General features: G+C 42.9%; 1 protein-coding gene across 1 annotated transcript in view; it reads right to left on the bottom strand.

Moving 5' to 3' along the window:
• The window catches only part of adgrb1a (adhesion G protein-coupled receptor B1a), a 62492-nt gene that overhangs the window by 38611 nt on the left and 8881 nt on the right, over positions 1 to 15000 (bottom strand). The window contains exons 2-5 of the mRNA XM_076281265.1: positions 5904 to 6065; positions 4257 to 4358; positions 2990 to 3157; positions 1919 to 2083 (exon numbers count right to left, since the gene is read on the bottom strand). Of these exons, the coding sequence (XP_076137380.1) occupies positions 1919 to 2083; positions 2990 to 3157; positions 4257 to 4358; positions 5904 to 6065 (597 nt within the window). The remainder of the gene's footprint in view (positions 1 to 1918; positions 2084 to 2989; positions 3158 to 4256; positions 4359 to 5903; positions 6066 to 15000) is intronic.

The following is a 15000-nucleotide window of genomic DNA, read 5'->3' as shown; positions in this document are numbered from 1 at the left end:
ACTGTCCCATCTTGGCTTTAAACCAGCTTATATTTAAAAACCCAGTGCTTGGTGAATTCTGAATCACAAAATCAAAGCTGTGTTTTAAAAGTTCACTTGCCCACTATGTAGGACACTATATACAGCAGTAAATCGGCCATTTTGTAGTGTTGTTTGAAATTCCAACTGATTATTTAATTCAAGGAGAGAGTGTGTATGAAAGAGAAAATACTGCAGACGGACAAAGATGTCTTTTCAGTCTTGTGCAGAGCGCCTGTGGGGGATCTCTACTGCTACAGCTACCGGTTTCCATCTACTGAGGGAAATTGCAGGCTTTTAGGTGAAATTAGCAGACTGGCAAGAAGGCTCCCAAAAATCCATAATGTCAAAAATCTGCCTCCTTGCATTTAACAAATAGGGCTGCTGAGCTATGGCTTTTGGCTGTGTGTGGACACCTAGACATTCATTTCTATAAACAAAGTGGTCTTGTGCTTCAATTGTGAAAGGGTGAAAACATTTAGAATTGTTACAAAAGACACTCCCGAATTACCGGTACCCATTCATTTTGCTGACACTCAGGTCAAATCCTTTTCCAGGTTGCTCTGTTGGAGAACAGAATATGTGTCTGAAAGTCATTTTCTGGCAAGTTCATCCAGCATGTCTTTCCCTTTTTTGGCCAGTGGAGTGATTGCCTTGCCAAAAAAATCAAATCCTATCTTAATCACATCTCAGTGTCCCCCTGGGGTCAGTCTATTTTCAGGTGTATGTGGGAGGACAAAAGCTGATCATTTTAATTCCTGGAATATTCACTGTCAACAAGCTGGAGATGTTGATTAATTATCTCGCTGCCATTTCTAGTCTAGCTGCTTTTCTGAGGCAAAAAGGTTCATGTCATCACAAGACCCAATCTTAGTATCTGCAGTTTCCTTCAAATATTAATTTAAAGCAGGATAAAGGCTATCAAATGTAGAGAATCAAAACACTAATAAAAAAATATATACAGAAAATAAAGACGATGCATGTGTTCAGCAGGACTAAACTGGACACTGAAAAGTCAATTTCAAATCCCCTTTGTGCCTCAAGACACCACTGTGATTGGCCAAACACCTGCTTTGATAGTGAATGACACAGATCGCCCGTTGCTTTATAGCACACATGAGTACACACGGTGGGATTTGTGCTGAGAGCATACATCCATCATGTCGCCAGCACACTGATTTTCCACGCTGTCAAGCTGGCACAGATGACCGCCTCTTAGCCAGAAGAAAACATCAGTGACTGACAGAGACCAAGAAAGAAAGAAAAAAATACTTGTGTTTTTATGTCCCTTTCAGTTACTTCTTTTTTTTTCTTTTTTTTGTGAGGGAAAGCTAGTCATGATATGTCCAGAATCTACTTTGGCAGTAGCACCCCAACTAAAGACGATTTAGAAGATTTAGATTGTCAACATTTCAACAATCTCTTTATTTCTGTTTTCAACAATGAGAAACTCCATCTGTCAACACAGACAGTCTGTCTGAAATAAGGTATAGAGGCATGTTCTAATCAAATACCGAATTTTTCTTTCTAAGACACCATTTTTTTGATGGCAGCATAGATGTATCCATTATGCTGCCTTCAATGTCCATTATTCTTTGTCCAATATTCTATCAAGTTAAGTCGGCTGCAACGGTGTCCCAACAATAAATACTGTATATGAAAGACAGCACTTGCTAGGCTGTCCGAAACTAAGTTCATGGTTGGTACCTTGATGCTTGTTTTGGAAAAGTGACTCATTAGACAATTGAAGGCAGCAAGGCAGCTGGCAGCTGCTTCCCCATTTCGGTCAGATCTAGCATCATCAATTCACACAGAGTTTTTAAGAGCTTTGAAGAGCTACAGGGGCTCTGATGTGCATCTGTTCTGAGTGTAGCTGTTGTGGTGATGTGTGGGTGGCTACCTGGGCAGACAGCAATGTTGCAGTACTTCATCTGCTTCTCAGGCCCCGTGCACGGCTCCCCGCCGAACTGCGGCGGCTTGCAGGTCCTCGTGCGCTCCCGCTCGCCCCGACCACATGTGGATGAGCACAAGCTCCACGGTGACCACTCCTCCCACACGCCGTTCACTGCAATCAGAGCAGCTAGGATATGATTTATAGAGAGAAAGGGACAGGCCACCCACAGGACACACAAACAACACAAACACACACGTGAGTGCACACACACGCACACACACACACACACAAAACAGATACATATAAAATGCATAGTTGCATATTTCCCATTTATACTCTCTTGGACAAAGCACAACACCCACATCTACACATCTAGACAGACACTTCTACACACACTGACAATATCGGCACGCAAATACCTACATGCAGATTACATCCTATGATATGAGTTTTTACACAGAGAAGTGTGCAGTAAAACATCTGTGTGAGTGTTTATGTGATGGAGATGCTGAGCCTCGATCTGCTGATCCAGGCGTTGTGACCCCCCATCTCTAAGTGCCGGGGAAAACAGCCCCTTCATGGTTCCCTGGAGAGAATGAGTCTGTGCTGCAAAGTTTGGGTGTGCACGCTCTGAGCATGCTCAAAAGGCCACTCTGGGCGCCTTCCCAGCATGCATTGGAAGTGCTCGTTTTCCAGTGGTGAACGTAATCCTCCTGTGATGGTGGCACTGCTGCTACTGCTAAGCTGGCTCTAACTGCTGGTCCTCCACTGATCCCTTCGGAAGAAACTCCACTTCCCTGAGTTTCCACTGAGTTTCCCACAGGGACTAGGGTCCGACTCCTTCTGGGCTAACCCAGGGGTGGAGCCCTGCGAGTGGGGCTTTGTGTGATAGGTGGCTGGGTGAGGGTAAGAGGTAGAGAGAGTGGAAGTTGGTGGGCAAGATATAGGGCTTTTACAGGCATTTGAGGTCTGGCGTCTGGTTTTTGGTGGGTGGTGGTGGTGGGGGGGGGGTGAAAGGTGGCGTGGCAGGGAAGGAGGGTTTTTCAGCAGTGGGGTCTGGCGGTGAGCTGGGCTTACCTGGACACACGGCGGAGTTGTTGCAGGGCCTCTGTTCACGCAGCGGGCCGCTGCACTGCGTGCTGTAGGAGGACGAGACGCAGAAACGCGTGCGGCTCTGCCAGCCCTCGCCGCACGTGGCCGAGCACACGCTCCACGCCGACCACTCCTCGCCCGACACCGAGTCCGCTGACGCGACGGCAGACGGCAGCACGGGAGCGACGGAGTAGCAGAGCGGGGCGGGGAGAAGGACGAGGAGGAAGAGGAGGAAGAGGAGAGGAGGAGAGGAGGAGAGGAGAGTAGGGAAAAGGGCCCAGACTAATTAGCATGCAGGAACAGCTGTCTACGCTAAAATGAGGGGAGAGAAAGAGAGGGGGAGAGGTAGAGGGGTGCTCTGCTCTGCTCTGCTGGGGCGCTTTGGGACGTTCGAGGGACTGATGCCATATCTGGAGCATTGACTTCCCAACTGAAGTGAATGCATTGGATCTTAGATATGTCAGTCAGCATATTTTGGCTCATCTGTCTGATTAGACCGTAGCTAGAAGAAAATTGTTGTTGACTTAGGTCGGCCAGATTCAAACAGGATCGGGCAGTCATAACTGTCCAGTTGAAAAAGAACTAGACAATCAGGACTTTGGGGCCTGTCTACAACTGTTCACATATGACCTGGCTGTGTGTTTTGAGATTGGCAGTGTTGGGAATCAAGAAAAAATTGGCCCCAGGAAAAAAAGAAAAACTCACTCTTCAGGAAAATAACCGATAAGGTGATCACTGTGTGTATTTGATTTTGCTGGGAAAACAATTTTGAGCAGCTAAACAGATCAGTCTTTTTTAGTTTTTTTGTTAAAGGAACCATGATGGCTATGATCAATGGAAACAAAAGTTCACTTTAAAAGCATCCAACACGGCAACTCATACAGTCACACTCACATCATCCACACTCACGTGACTACAGCAAACCACTAGTCTACTGCTACACAAAGTCACTCCAGTCTCCATCAAGCTCATTTTCAACCTGTGTACCAAACTACAATCTTTGTCAGTCATGATTTATATATTTATGGTATTATATGTCTTGGTCATTTAGACATGGATTCTGGTCTGTTGAGAGCTGTAGTCTAATGCATATCTTTTTTTTTGATAGATTTAAATAATGGCTTCCCTTAAGTTTGGGCTGCTGTTGGTTAGTTTAGGTGTGGTCAGTGTGTGTTTAATACGTCATGTCTTGGTTTAGTGCGTGTTAGGAGCCCAAGCGGACAGAATGACCTGATGCGGCCCATTGCCTTACCTGTCTGGGGGGACTGTCCAGCGCGTGTCTTGTCTGACTCGTCACGCTTGCGGCTGTCCATGGAGCGCAGCGACTGGCTGCGAGAGCTGGCACGCCCTTTGCCTGCGGGGTGCGGCAAGGCCAGAGACATTAGCGGACGTTAGCGGACGTTCCAGGAGAGGCTGTGGGCCACATGCCAGGAGGAGGGCTAGTCCGGACTGGACAGCGCCTCTCTCATATCTACACTTCATGCCCAACCATGCTCGAGTGGGAGGGTGCTGGAAGTGGGGGAGTGGGGGGAGCTATTTGGGGGGAAATTTAATCTCGCCATAGCAACGCTAAATGTCCCCGGGGCGGCATTAAGCGCATAATGGCTCTGATTAAATTTCCCCTGTTATTGGTGCAGGTAAGGGCAGGCCGACTGCGCCGTTTATTGTCAGTGTGTAACTTTCAGGGTTCTTTACACCAGTGGCCAATTGACTACACAGACACAAGGTGTGTCTCGCAAGTGTGTGGCCCGTACCATGGGGCCAGGAGGATGAGGAGGGACAGTAACCTGGAGCCTGGCTGAGATGTACAGTATGACAGCGTTTAGTGTGTGTGGAACATGATCACTATCGCACTGGAGCTGTGCAGTGTGTTGTTTTGTTCTGTTGTGTTGGGATGCTACTTGAGGTAGTAAGTTGTCATGTTGTCAAGCACAAGCAATGGACATGCATGTGTGTGTGTGTGTGTGTGTGTACTGTATTTCTTTTATGGCATTGTGCAATATGCATATGTGCAAGACTGACTTTATTTTACATGTGTTTTATTTACACTCTTCCTTATTTTCCATGAGTTTGTCTGAGTGTATGTGTGCGTGTGTGTGTGTGTGTGTGTGTGTGTGTGTGTGTGTGTGTGTGTGTATATGTGTGCTAAAATATGAGACCCTGATGCAAACTGGAGGTATCAGATGACAAGGACAGAGATGACGCAGACATTTCAAGAGTCCGCATGCACATACATACATACAGACATACATAGAAACATGGGGAAAGCAAAGACATCTGAGATGTGAATGACTGCACTGTGTGAGACCCATGAAATCATTCCACAGCATGAACCCACTGCATTCATAATGAACCGCACGTCTGAACGGCCACTGCGAGTGAGCACCAGACACCAAGGTTATGCAGTGGTGGATGAGCTAATCTCCATAAGACCCACACACAGGTGTGTGTGTGTGTGTGTGTGTGTGTGTGTGTGTGTGTGTGTGTGTGTGTGTGTGTGTGTGTGTGTGTGTTGTTCCAGGGCTGATCCTCCAACGCTGCTCAATGACCTGGGCAACGCCTTCTGGGAAAATCCCAGTGTGATTGTGAGTGTGAATGTATATGAATGTAATGTGTGCATGCATGACTGAATGCCTGTGTGTTTGCATGTGTATGTATATGTATGTTTTTGTGTGAGTAAGCATGCATGAGGTTGTGTATGTGTGTTTGTGTTTGTGTTTGTGTGTGTAGTCATGCATACATGCATACACTCATGCATACAGTGAGTGAACATACTGCATGTTGCATGTGAGTGTGTGTGTGTGTGTGTGTGTGTGTGTGTGTGTGTGTGTATGTGTGTGTGCGTGCGTGTCTGTGTGCATGTGTGTGTTAGAGAGATATCCTGTAAAAGAGGTCTCACCTATACAGGCCAGAGCATTGCAAGGCCGTCCTTCCTCCAGAGCACCATCACAGAAGTTGGCCTCCCCAGGAGGTGATTGACAGGTGCGTGTCCGAGTCTGGACTCCACCTCCGCACTCACTGCTGCACTCTCCCCACTGGCCCCAGCCACTCCAGCCTCCAACTACAACACACACACACACACACACACACATACAGAAACTCAGCTATAAGACCTTACAAGCAAAACGTATAGGCAGCGAGCAGTGACTGGCTGTCTGGATTTTGGGCACATACCAGAAGGGTCGCCCAAAAAGGTTGCTCAGAACGCTGGTGGCGCAGAATCATATAACATCAGTTGTAGGCAGGAACTCTTTATTAACACACAGGCAGAATAGCCTACTTATTCAACTCCCAAAGTTATCCATGCAGAGTTTTAGCTGGATTTGGTAGCCCAATATAAATATTTGTTCTTTTTTTACTACTTGATTTGGCTGACTGCTACAATACCATTTGCCTATCCTCATGGTGTATCCTACCCTTCTCATGGTGTGTCCTACCCTTCTCAGCTATGTAGGCTAAATCATTTTTAATTCTTATTGAGATGTTCCAAAAATGAATGTTTACCTGTAGTTAGACATAAAACATACTACCTAAAAGTTGTTTGATTTTGTTAGTTTGTTCTAAAAAGTTACAGTGGAACACGGCCTGCTGGGAATTGCTAAATGATCTTACCAGAGACTTTGTAATGAGGGGACACAGCCAAAGTCCTTTTAGGCAAGTCCTTCCACTCAGTGGCCATATTGTAACGGTTTTTGGACACTTATCGGGCATCTATTTCGGGCAGAATTGTGTGTGCGCAAGGCTTCACAAATCATGACACTTGCTCCAGCTGCGAGATCACATGATTGGCACGATGTATTCACAACATACCACATGATTGGCACGATGTATTCACATGTCAACTTGTGGCGGCGGAAGGGGCAGAATATGTGTAGATGACTGCCATGTTTGCGTTATGAACTAACCCCATACATTTATATGGGAGATTCTTTGAGTGCTGTGTCTCCTCATTAGAAAGTCTCTGACACAGCACTCAGAAAATCCTCCTGCATGGGGTGAGTTTGTAATGCCAATATGGCAGTTGTCTACACCCGCCCCTTCCGCGGCAAAAGAGTCGACATGTGTATACATTGTGCCATTCATGTGATGTGTTATGAATACATCGTGCCAGTCATGTGTTGTGATCTCGCCACTGGAGCAAGGTTGGTGTCTTTACACATGCGCATTTCTGCTCGAAATAGATGCCCGATAAGGGCCCAAAAAGTGTTACAATATGGCCGCCGAGTGGAGGGACTTGCCTAAAAGGACTTTGATCTTACTTTCTGTCACATGCTGGAATGTTATTACTTCGTCTGGCAGTTATGTGGTTTCTGGATTGTATTGGAATAAGATATTAGCAGCCCAAATGTTTAGCAAGTGTAAAAGTGACACATAGAAGTGGAAGGGAAACGAGAACTGAAGGACCCTGGAGGAGAGTTTTCTTCAAAATGGAAGAATAGGCTACCTTTTTCACCCATCTTCAGACATTAATGTGACAGTCAATATAGTAGTGCAAAGTCAGGCCAATACTATATTGACTGTCTATGCACAATTGCACAATTTCAACCCAATTTTGCTGCTCTTATTTATTCATTGTATGTGCCTTCTTATTTACTTTTTATTGTTTTCTTGAATGTTATGTTAATTGGTAAAATTATGTCTTGTCTCCACTGTGGGATAGTGAGAAACGTAATTTCGATCTCTTTGTATGTCTTGGCATGTGAAGAAATTGACAATAAAGCAGACTTTGACTTTGATTAATGTAATGCGTTAGCAATGCCGACATGTAGCCAGGAATTTGGATGTATGTGTCAATGACATGCTGAATGGATAAAGTCAACTTCTAATATCCCTCCTGTTGTATTATAACTTGTTATAAATCTATAGTAACACACATATTATCATCTAATCTTGTAATAGACCTTTGTATCAACTTGTGTTCTATTGGATATAACCAATAGAACTTCCATTTGCTAATTATGGCCAGCAGGCCTCACTGACCTGAGCTCATGCAAGTCAGAAAGGGGAAGATTCTATTGGGGAAAGGTTCCAGTGGGGGCTGGCATAGAAGCAAAAAGGGGGAGTGAGGGTGTGTTTGTGTGTGTTTTTTATTGTACAGAAGCACATATACAGTCCATCTGATCAATAAGTATGTGCCTGGACTCAATTTTATACACTGACCATTTTCTCACCCATTCATTTCTAATGGCCGGTCATTTTTGACCGGAAATACACATGGGTGTTCTAAAGTTAATTAAAACACTCAAATTGTTATAAAAATGATCTGAAATGATAACCTGAAATGATAACCTGTGTCAACAAAGTCAAGGAGACTCATGGTAGTCAGAATACGTTAACAATATTTTTGAGAGAAAAGAATTGTCAATCGGTCACATTTGACCACGAACACAACAGGAGGGATATAAGGTGAGTTACAGGTTTCTTTTTGTTATAGAGTAGGATCAGGGATAGCAATTGTTACTTCTGTTCCCTGTTGGAAAATACACACTTGCAGCAGTCTGTCTGTGTTAACATCTGAGCACTGATGCTGTGGTTAATATAGTATAGCAATTGTGTGGTGATATTGTATACTACATGCTACATTGTGTGTGCTGTTTAGGTTATCTATTTCTATTTGCTGGTGTCAAGTCAAGCTGGTAATTTCACTGTCAGGTATTTCTTTTGTGTAGCAGTAGTGATTAATTCGGCGATCAGGCAACCTCTGTCCATGGTTGTAATATAATGTTCTAATGGTGACCCTATCCTTGGAGATGGCGAGTGTGCGCGTGATGGTGGTAGCCGTGGTCGTCTGTTCAACCAACCCATTCTTACCCATTTGCAGACCACTGACATCTCATTGACATACTATGAACATTAAAACCTCCCTTAGTAGTGATAAAAATCCCCATTCAGTGGGCCATTGGCGTGGCGGAGGGATGTGGTCCCATAAACATTGCAGGCAGGCAGGCAGACAAGCCCCGGCCTCCTGCACTCTCATGAATGTTTAATGGAGAAGACTGTTGCCTGTCTACCCCCAGTGGCACAGACAAATATGTATTAATCTGCATGAATAGAACATGAAGCTGGCTGGGTTCCAGACAATGGAATTTTTAATTACTCCAAAATCAATTGCATGGGGGCAAAGAGAGAGAGCGAGAGAGAGAGAGAGAGAGAGAGAGAGAGAGATAATGTGGAAAGAAAGAGAGCAGAGGACAGTGGGGGATAAAGAAGAGGGTAATAAAATTTTACTGTGTGACAACTGAGGTGGGCAAGTTCATGGGGACTGCAGGGGTGCACAGCAGAGAGAAAGAGCAGGGAGGACAAGTTTCATCTGGCTCTGGTGTAAATATGGACCTTATCTGGGCCAGGTCAATGCCAGACGTGAGCCATACCCAGACCAGCTCTGGCCCAGCCTCTGCAACTTGCTGAGCAGCGTACTCTATGCACCAAAGACAGGAAAGGACAGAGGAAGACAAAACATCCCGAATAACTGAATACATCACGGATGTAAGCAGGTAAATGCTACAAAGAGCATTATCTAAGGGGTATTATTTACAAAAAAAGTACATTAAGTCTGCGAAGATCAAGGGTGTCATCAGGCCAGCCACCCACCCACTGTGATCTACTGCGCTGCTGCAAGCGCCTCTTCTGCTATCAATTGAACCCTTCACATAAACCTAACCAGGCTTGTGTGTGGGCACCCAAGTAAAACACTCAGCAAACTTCATTCCAGAGGACAGATCACCATTTTCCCCAAGAACACGCACTGACAAGCTCAATCAATATCTGCTTTTCATCAGCGAAACTGACTGATCCAGGCCAGCTTGTTTACTGTTGTTGTGGGGCTGGGCTGATTGCTTCAGCTTTTGTCGAGGCAAATTTTACAACCAGGTCTCATTATGTGAACACAAGCTATCCACACATCGCCAGCATGCATTTGCACCAAAAGTTTGCTAAGAACTGAGAGAAAAAAATAATCCAATTTAGCACGTTATTCCGTCATTCACAAACTCTCCCACCCAAATCAGGATGTATGCAGTCTTTTGTCTGACAACCACACCCAACATTGACATCTCCATTACCCAATCACAGCTCATTTCAACTGTCCCTCTGTCCAATCACATTTATGGATGCCTTTATGGACCCACCTTAAGTCTGCAACAGTCCCTTGGGGAGACATAAGTGAGCGAAATTGCGGTGGAATAACCTTGAGCTCTTTGCCTGAATTATTTTCAGGCTTATTTAGAACAAATGTGCTTCATGAATAGCAGAAGGACTGAGCGGATTGGGGAGGATGATAAAAAGAGTAGGGTGGCAGACTAAGAGGGAGAGAGAGAGAGAGAGAGAAAGAGAGTTTATCAAAAGAATTCACACGGGGCGAAAGGAAGGCAGGGGAACTCCATTTGGCTGATAAGATTCTCTCTCCTGTGAAAAACGGCAAAGCAATATGAAAATTTCTCAGCTCATTTATGACAAGTGAAGTGACAAAAAGGGGGAGAATAATGTTGTGTTTTCTTTCTCTCCCACCAAGGACATTTCATTATGCTCTCAATAATTCCCCTGCTCCTTTTGTTAAGTGCTTGCACCTGGATATTCCAGCTGTCTCACCCAACTTTGCCAGGAACCTTTATCAATCTTACAATCCTGCGCTTGTCTACCACCTCCAGTTCATTACCTCTCTCTCTACCCCCCCACCCCACCCCTCTCTCTCCCAATTAAATTCAATTCAAAAAGCTTTATTGGCATGACTGTACATCAAATATTGCCAAAGCATTAATACAATATAAGTATAGTAGTAATAATAAGCATGAAACTTTATGTATATGATCTTTCGGTAACACTTTCTATGAAGGTTGTATTTATAACGCCCTATGAATGCATTCATAATGTTTTATAAGGTGTCTATAAAGCATTGTAATGCTCATTATTACCATCTATATGTATTCACAAGTTGTCATAACCAACTTCATGAGGCATTATGACAGCTTATTATGAATGATAATAATTTTAATCTAAATAATGAATTATAAATATGTCAAGATCTGCCTACTCACTTGTCAGTTTTATGATGCATCATAACCACTTTGCTTTGCTAAATGTGTATAGTGATGCATAAAGAGTTTTGACTTCTACTGTAGTCCTATATATCTATAGCTATAAGTATATGTAATACATTTATAATAATTTATACATCTCCCTATAGCACACAATTATAAACAGCTATGGAATATCATAAGTGTTATTTGTCAGTTCTAAGTAAAGTGACAAGAATATGACCCTATTATCCTACAATGAAATGAGAGCCTGGACAGTAAAGACAAAAGGAATGCATTTAGTTCACTTTATATTCATTTAAACCAAAGGTCTATTTTAATCTTTCATAATGTCCCAAGATAGATTTCAGTGGCATTGTGAGTTTTATTCCAATAATAACCACCACCACAAAATATAGGACCATGCAGTGCCACTTTTTTGGCCTGTCTCATTGTGTTTGTGTAATGTGCTCAGAGCATTGATAATCAGTCTGATTATGTGTGTTGGTTTAAATGAAAATAAAGTGAACTAAATGCATTCCTTTTGTCTTTACTGTCCAGGCTCTCATTTCATTGTGCCTCATTTTGTTTATAATAACCTTATATCTATTTATAACAACACCTCATTTGCTCTACTTTACCTAAAGCTGACAAATAACACCTATGACATTAACATAGTGATTTATAATATTGTGCATATGGGGTAAAGATGCTAGACTCGGTACTTAGTTCATTGCACCCTGTAATTACTCAGTGAACTTATATCTGTTAATAATAGGGTCATATTCTTGTCACTTTACTTAGAGCTGACAAATAACACTTATGATATTCCATATGTTTATAATTGTGTGCTGTACGGAGATGTATAAATTATTATAACTTTATTACATATACTTATAGCTATAGATATAAATAGGACTACAGTAGAAATCAAGACTCTTTATGCATCACTACGCATTTAGCAAAGCAAAGTAGTTATGATGCATCATAAAACTGACAAGTGAGTAGGCAGATCTTGACATATTTATAATGCATTATTCAGATTAAAATTATAATCATTCATAATTAGCTGTCATAATGCATCATGAAGTTGGTTATGACGACTTGTGAATACATATAGATGGTAATAATGAGCATTACAATGCTTTATAGACACCTTATAAAACATTATGAATGCATTCATAGGGCGTTATAAATACAACCTTCATAGAAAGTGTTACCGATCTTTCTTGCTCTCTTTTTCTCGGTATTGCTCTTTCCAACCCACAGCTCCACTCTAAAGGCCATGTTCACTCTCACCCTAAGCCCAACAGCTCAACTTCCCTTTTGCTTCCAAACAGGGACCTGAGAAGTCTCTGTAACACTTCAGTTGAAGGCTACGTTCACAGGTACTTATTACACACTTATATTCACTGTATAACATTCTGACACAGCTATATGTAAGTAAGTAAGTAAGTAAGTAAGAAAGTAGGTAAGTAAAATGTATTTCTAAAGCACATTGTACACAGCTTACACTAACTAAAGTTGAATGTTATTCTCTTTCTGTAAATCACTTTGGATGAAAATGTTTGCTACATGTAAATGAGTAAATTGGGCTAGCATGCAGTAGCCAGAAAAGTTGTGGGTTCATTTCCCGGCTTCTACTTTACCCAGAGTTGCTCCGGGGACAGTAGCCCCATTTACATTTAATTTGATTACAAACGGAGTAATGGCTCAATCGGAATAATATGCCTCATGTTTACAACTCAACCAACTGGATTCAGCCCGATCCAACTAAGCTCAGTTGAATCAAAAGAGCTAGTGTGCTAATGTGCCGGTAAGTCACTTTGGAAAAAGTGTCTACTGAATGAATAAATGTGTATGTAAATAAATCTGAATGTAAATGTATAGAGATGCTGTATATTTTAAACAAATAAAAGCACATATACACATACACATACACATCTACAGATTAACTAAGGAACAACAAGGGACAAACACAGAATTACAGACAGCAAGTTTGACATTAGAGGATACAGGTGTGTTCTGAGCCTAGATTTGAAAGCAGTGATAGAGGGGGCGTGTCTTATGTCAGGTGACAGCTGATTCCACAAGCATGGAGCAGCGACTGCAAAGACTCACCGTTTTGCCTGACCCGAGAGCGAGGGATGTGAAGAAGAAGACCTTGACTGCAAGATCTAAGAGACCTGGGGGCTGAGTGGGAGTGTAAACGGTCAGAGATGTAGGTTGGGGCCAGACTGTTTAGAGCTTTAAAAACCATCAACAGTATCTTGAAATTAATCCTTAAATGGATCGGTAGCCAGTGAAGAGAGGAGTTAAGACAGGAGTAATATGCTCCCATTTTTTTGGTACCAGTCAGCAGTCTTGCTGCTGCATTCTGGACCATCTGAAGGCGTGTTAGTGATTGAGGGAGATCTAGGTAGAAGGAAATACAGTCAACTAGCCGTGATGTTATGAAGGCATGAATGTCTTTTTCCAAATTATTATATGACGATAAAAGTTTAAGTTTAGCAATGATTCTGATAGAACCTATTTTTGACAACAAAAGACATTTCTGTAATTCTCCACAAATTACATCAGGTGGATACAATACAATACAATACAATACATTATTACACTGCATTGAAATGCACTGCAAGTGAAAATCTACAAGCAAGACCTACTCATGTGTATACTATGACAGCTTACCTATTACATTCCCCATTGTGTCACTTTAATGTTGTTTGTTTTAATAAAGATGCTTTGTCATCTTACAGTACAAACAACCCAATACATTGTTTATACACAAATTTTACTTTTAAGACAAGTTGTCGGGGGCTTACAATGTATTATAACCTCCTGATACAGGAGAGCTTCAGCTGAAGTGTAACTAAAGTTATAATGTGTATAAGTGTTTGTATGCTGTGGGATTCACCTAAAGTGTGTAAGTGTGTATGGTGTGTGAGAGTGTGTAGATGTGTGGTTTATTGATGTTGTGCAGTGGGCATTCTTGCTGAGGTGAGGAACTGTCTATGGTGTGTGTAAGATGTGCAGTGTGATAGAGGGTTTGTTTATGCTGTAGGCATTAGTGCAGCTTGAAGCCCTCCTCTTCCTTTGGAGAAAGAAACTTGTTGAAAGTCACCTATGTCCCTCTCTGTGTGTGTGTGTGTGTGTGTGTGTGTGTGTGTGTGTGTGTGTGTGTGTGTGTGTGTGTGTGTGTGTGTGTGTTTGGAGGGAGGGGGGTAGTGAGAGTGGCTCTCTGGTTACAGATTGTGTGTCCCAGTGCACTGCGGCCATCGATGAGCAGCCCATCAGTGTCCCAGACCAGACACACTACCCCAGGATCAGTTATACACACACACACACACACGCACACACACACACACACACACACACACACACACACACACACACACACACACACACACACTACCTGAGAATCAGTTACACTCTTCACCCCAACTCTCCCTCCTGAGACGACTGGGTTTCTAAGCTTTTTCCTGTGTGTGTGTGTGTGTGTGTGTGTGTGTGTGTGTGTGTGTGTGTGTGTGTGTGTGTGTGTGTGTGTGTATGTGTGTGTATATATGTGTGTGTGTGTGTGTGTGTGTGTGTGTGTGTGTGTGTGTGTGTGTGTGTGTGTGTGTGTGTGTGTAACCGGAGGGTTGCTGGTTCGAACCCGGACCAGTAGGCTGAGCAGCTGTTGTTGCAGGCAGCTCACTGCGCCGGGATTATTGTGTGCTTCACCTCACTGTGTGTTCACTGTGTGCTGAGTGTGTTCCACTAATTCACGGATTGGGATAAATGCAGAGACCAAATTTCCCTCACAGGATCAAAAGAGTATATATACTTATACTATATACTTACGTATACTATATATATTTATCGACAACTTGATGAGTTCTAGATACTGTATGCTTTGGCAACACTTTCTTCACGAATTGCCATGCCAATAAAGCATTTTGAATTTGAATTTGAATTTGAGAGGGAGGGAGAGAGAGAGAGGGT

The sequence above is a fragment of the Alosa pseudoharengus genome, unplaced genomic scaffold (assembly GCF_046254945.1).
Source record: "Alosa pseudoharengus isolate Yale_2024_CS ecotype anadromous, Long Island Sound unplaced genomic scaffold, YU_APseudo_1.1 YU_APseudo_1.1_scf_12, whole genome shotgun sequence".
In the NCBI taxonomy this organism is placed as follows: Eukaryota; Metazoa; Chordata; class Actinopteri; order Clupeiformes; family Clupeidae; genus Alosa; species Alosa pseudoharengus.
Note: the sequence above shows the minus strand (reverse complement) of the source record. Positions and strands in the feature narration are given on the sequence as shown.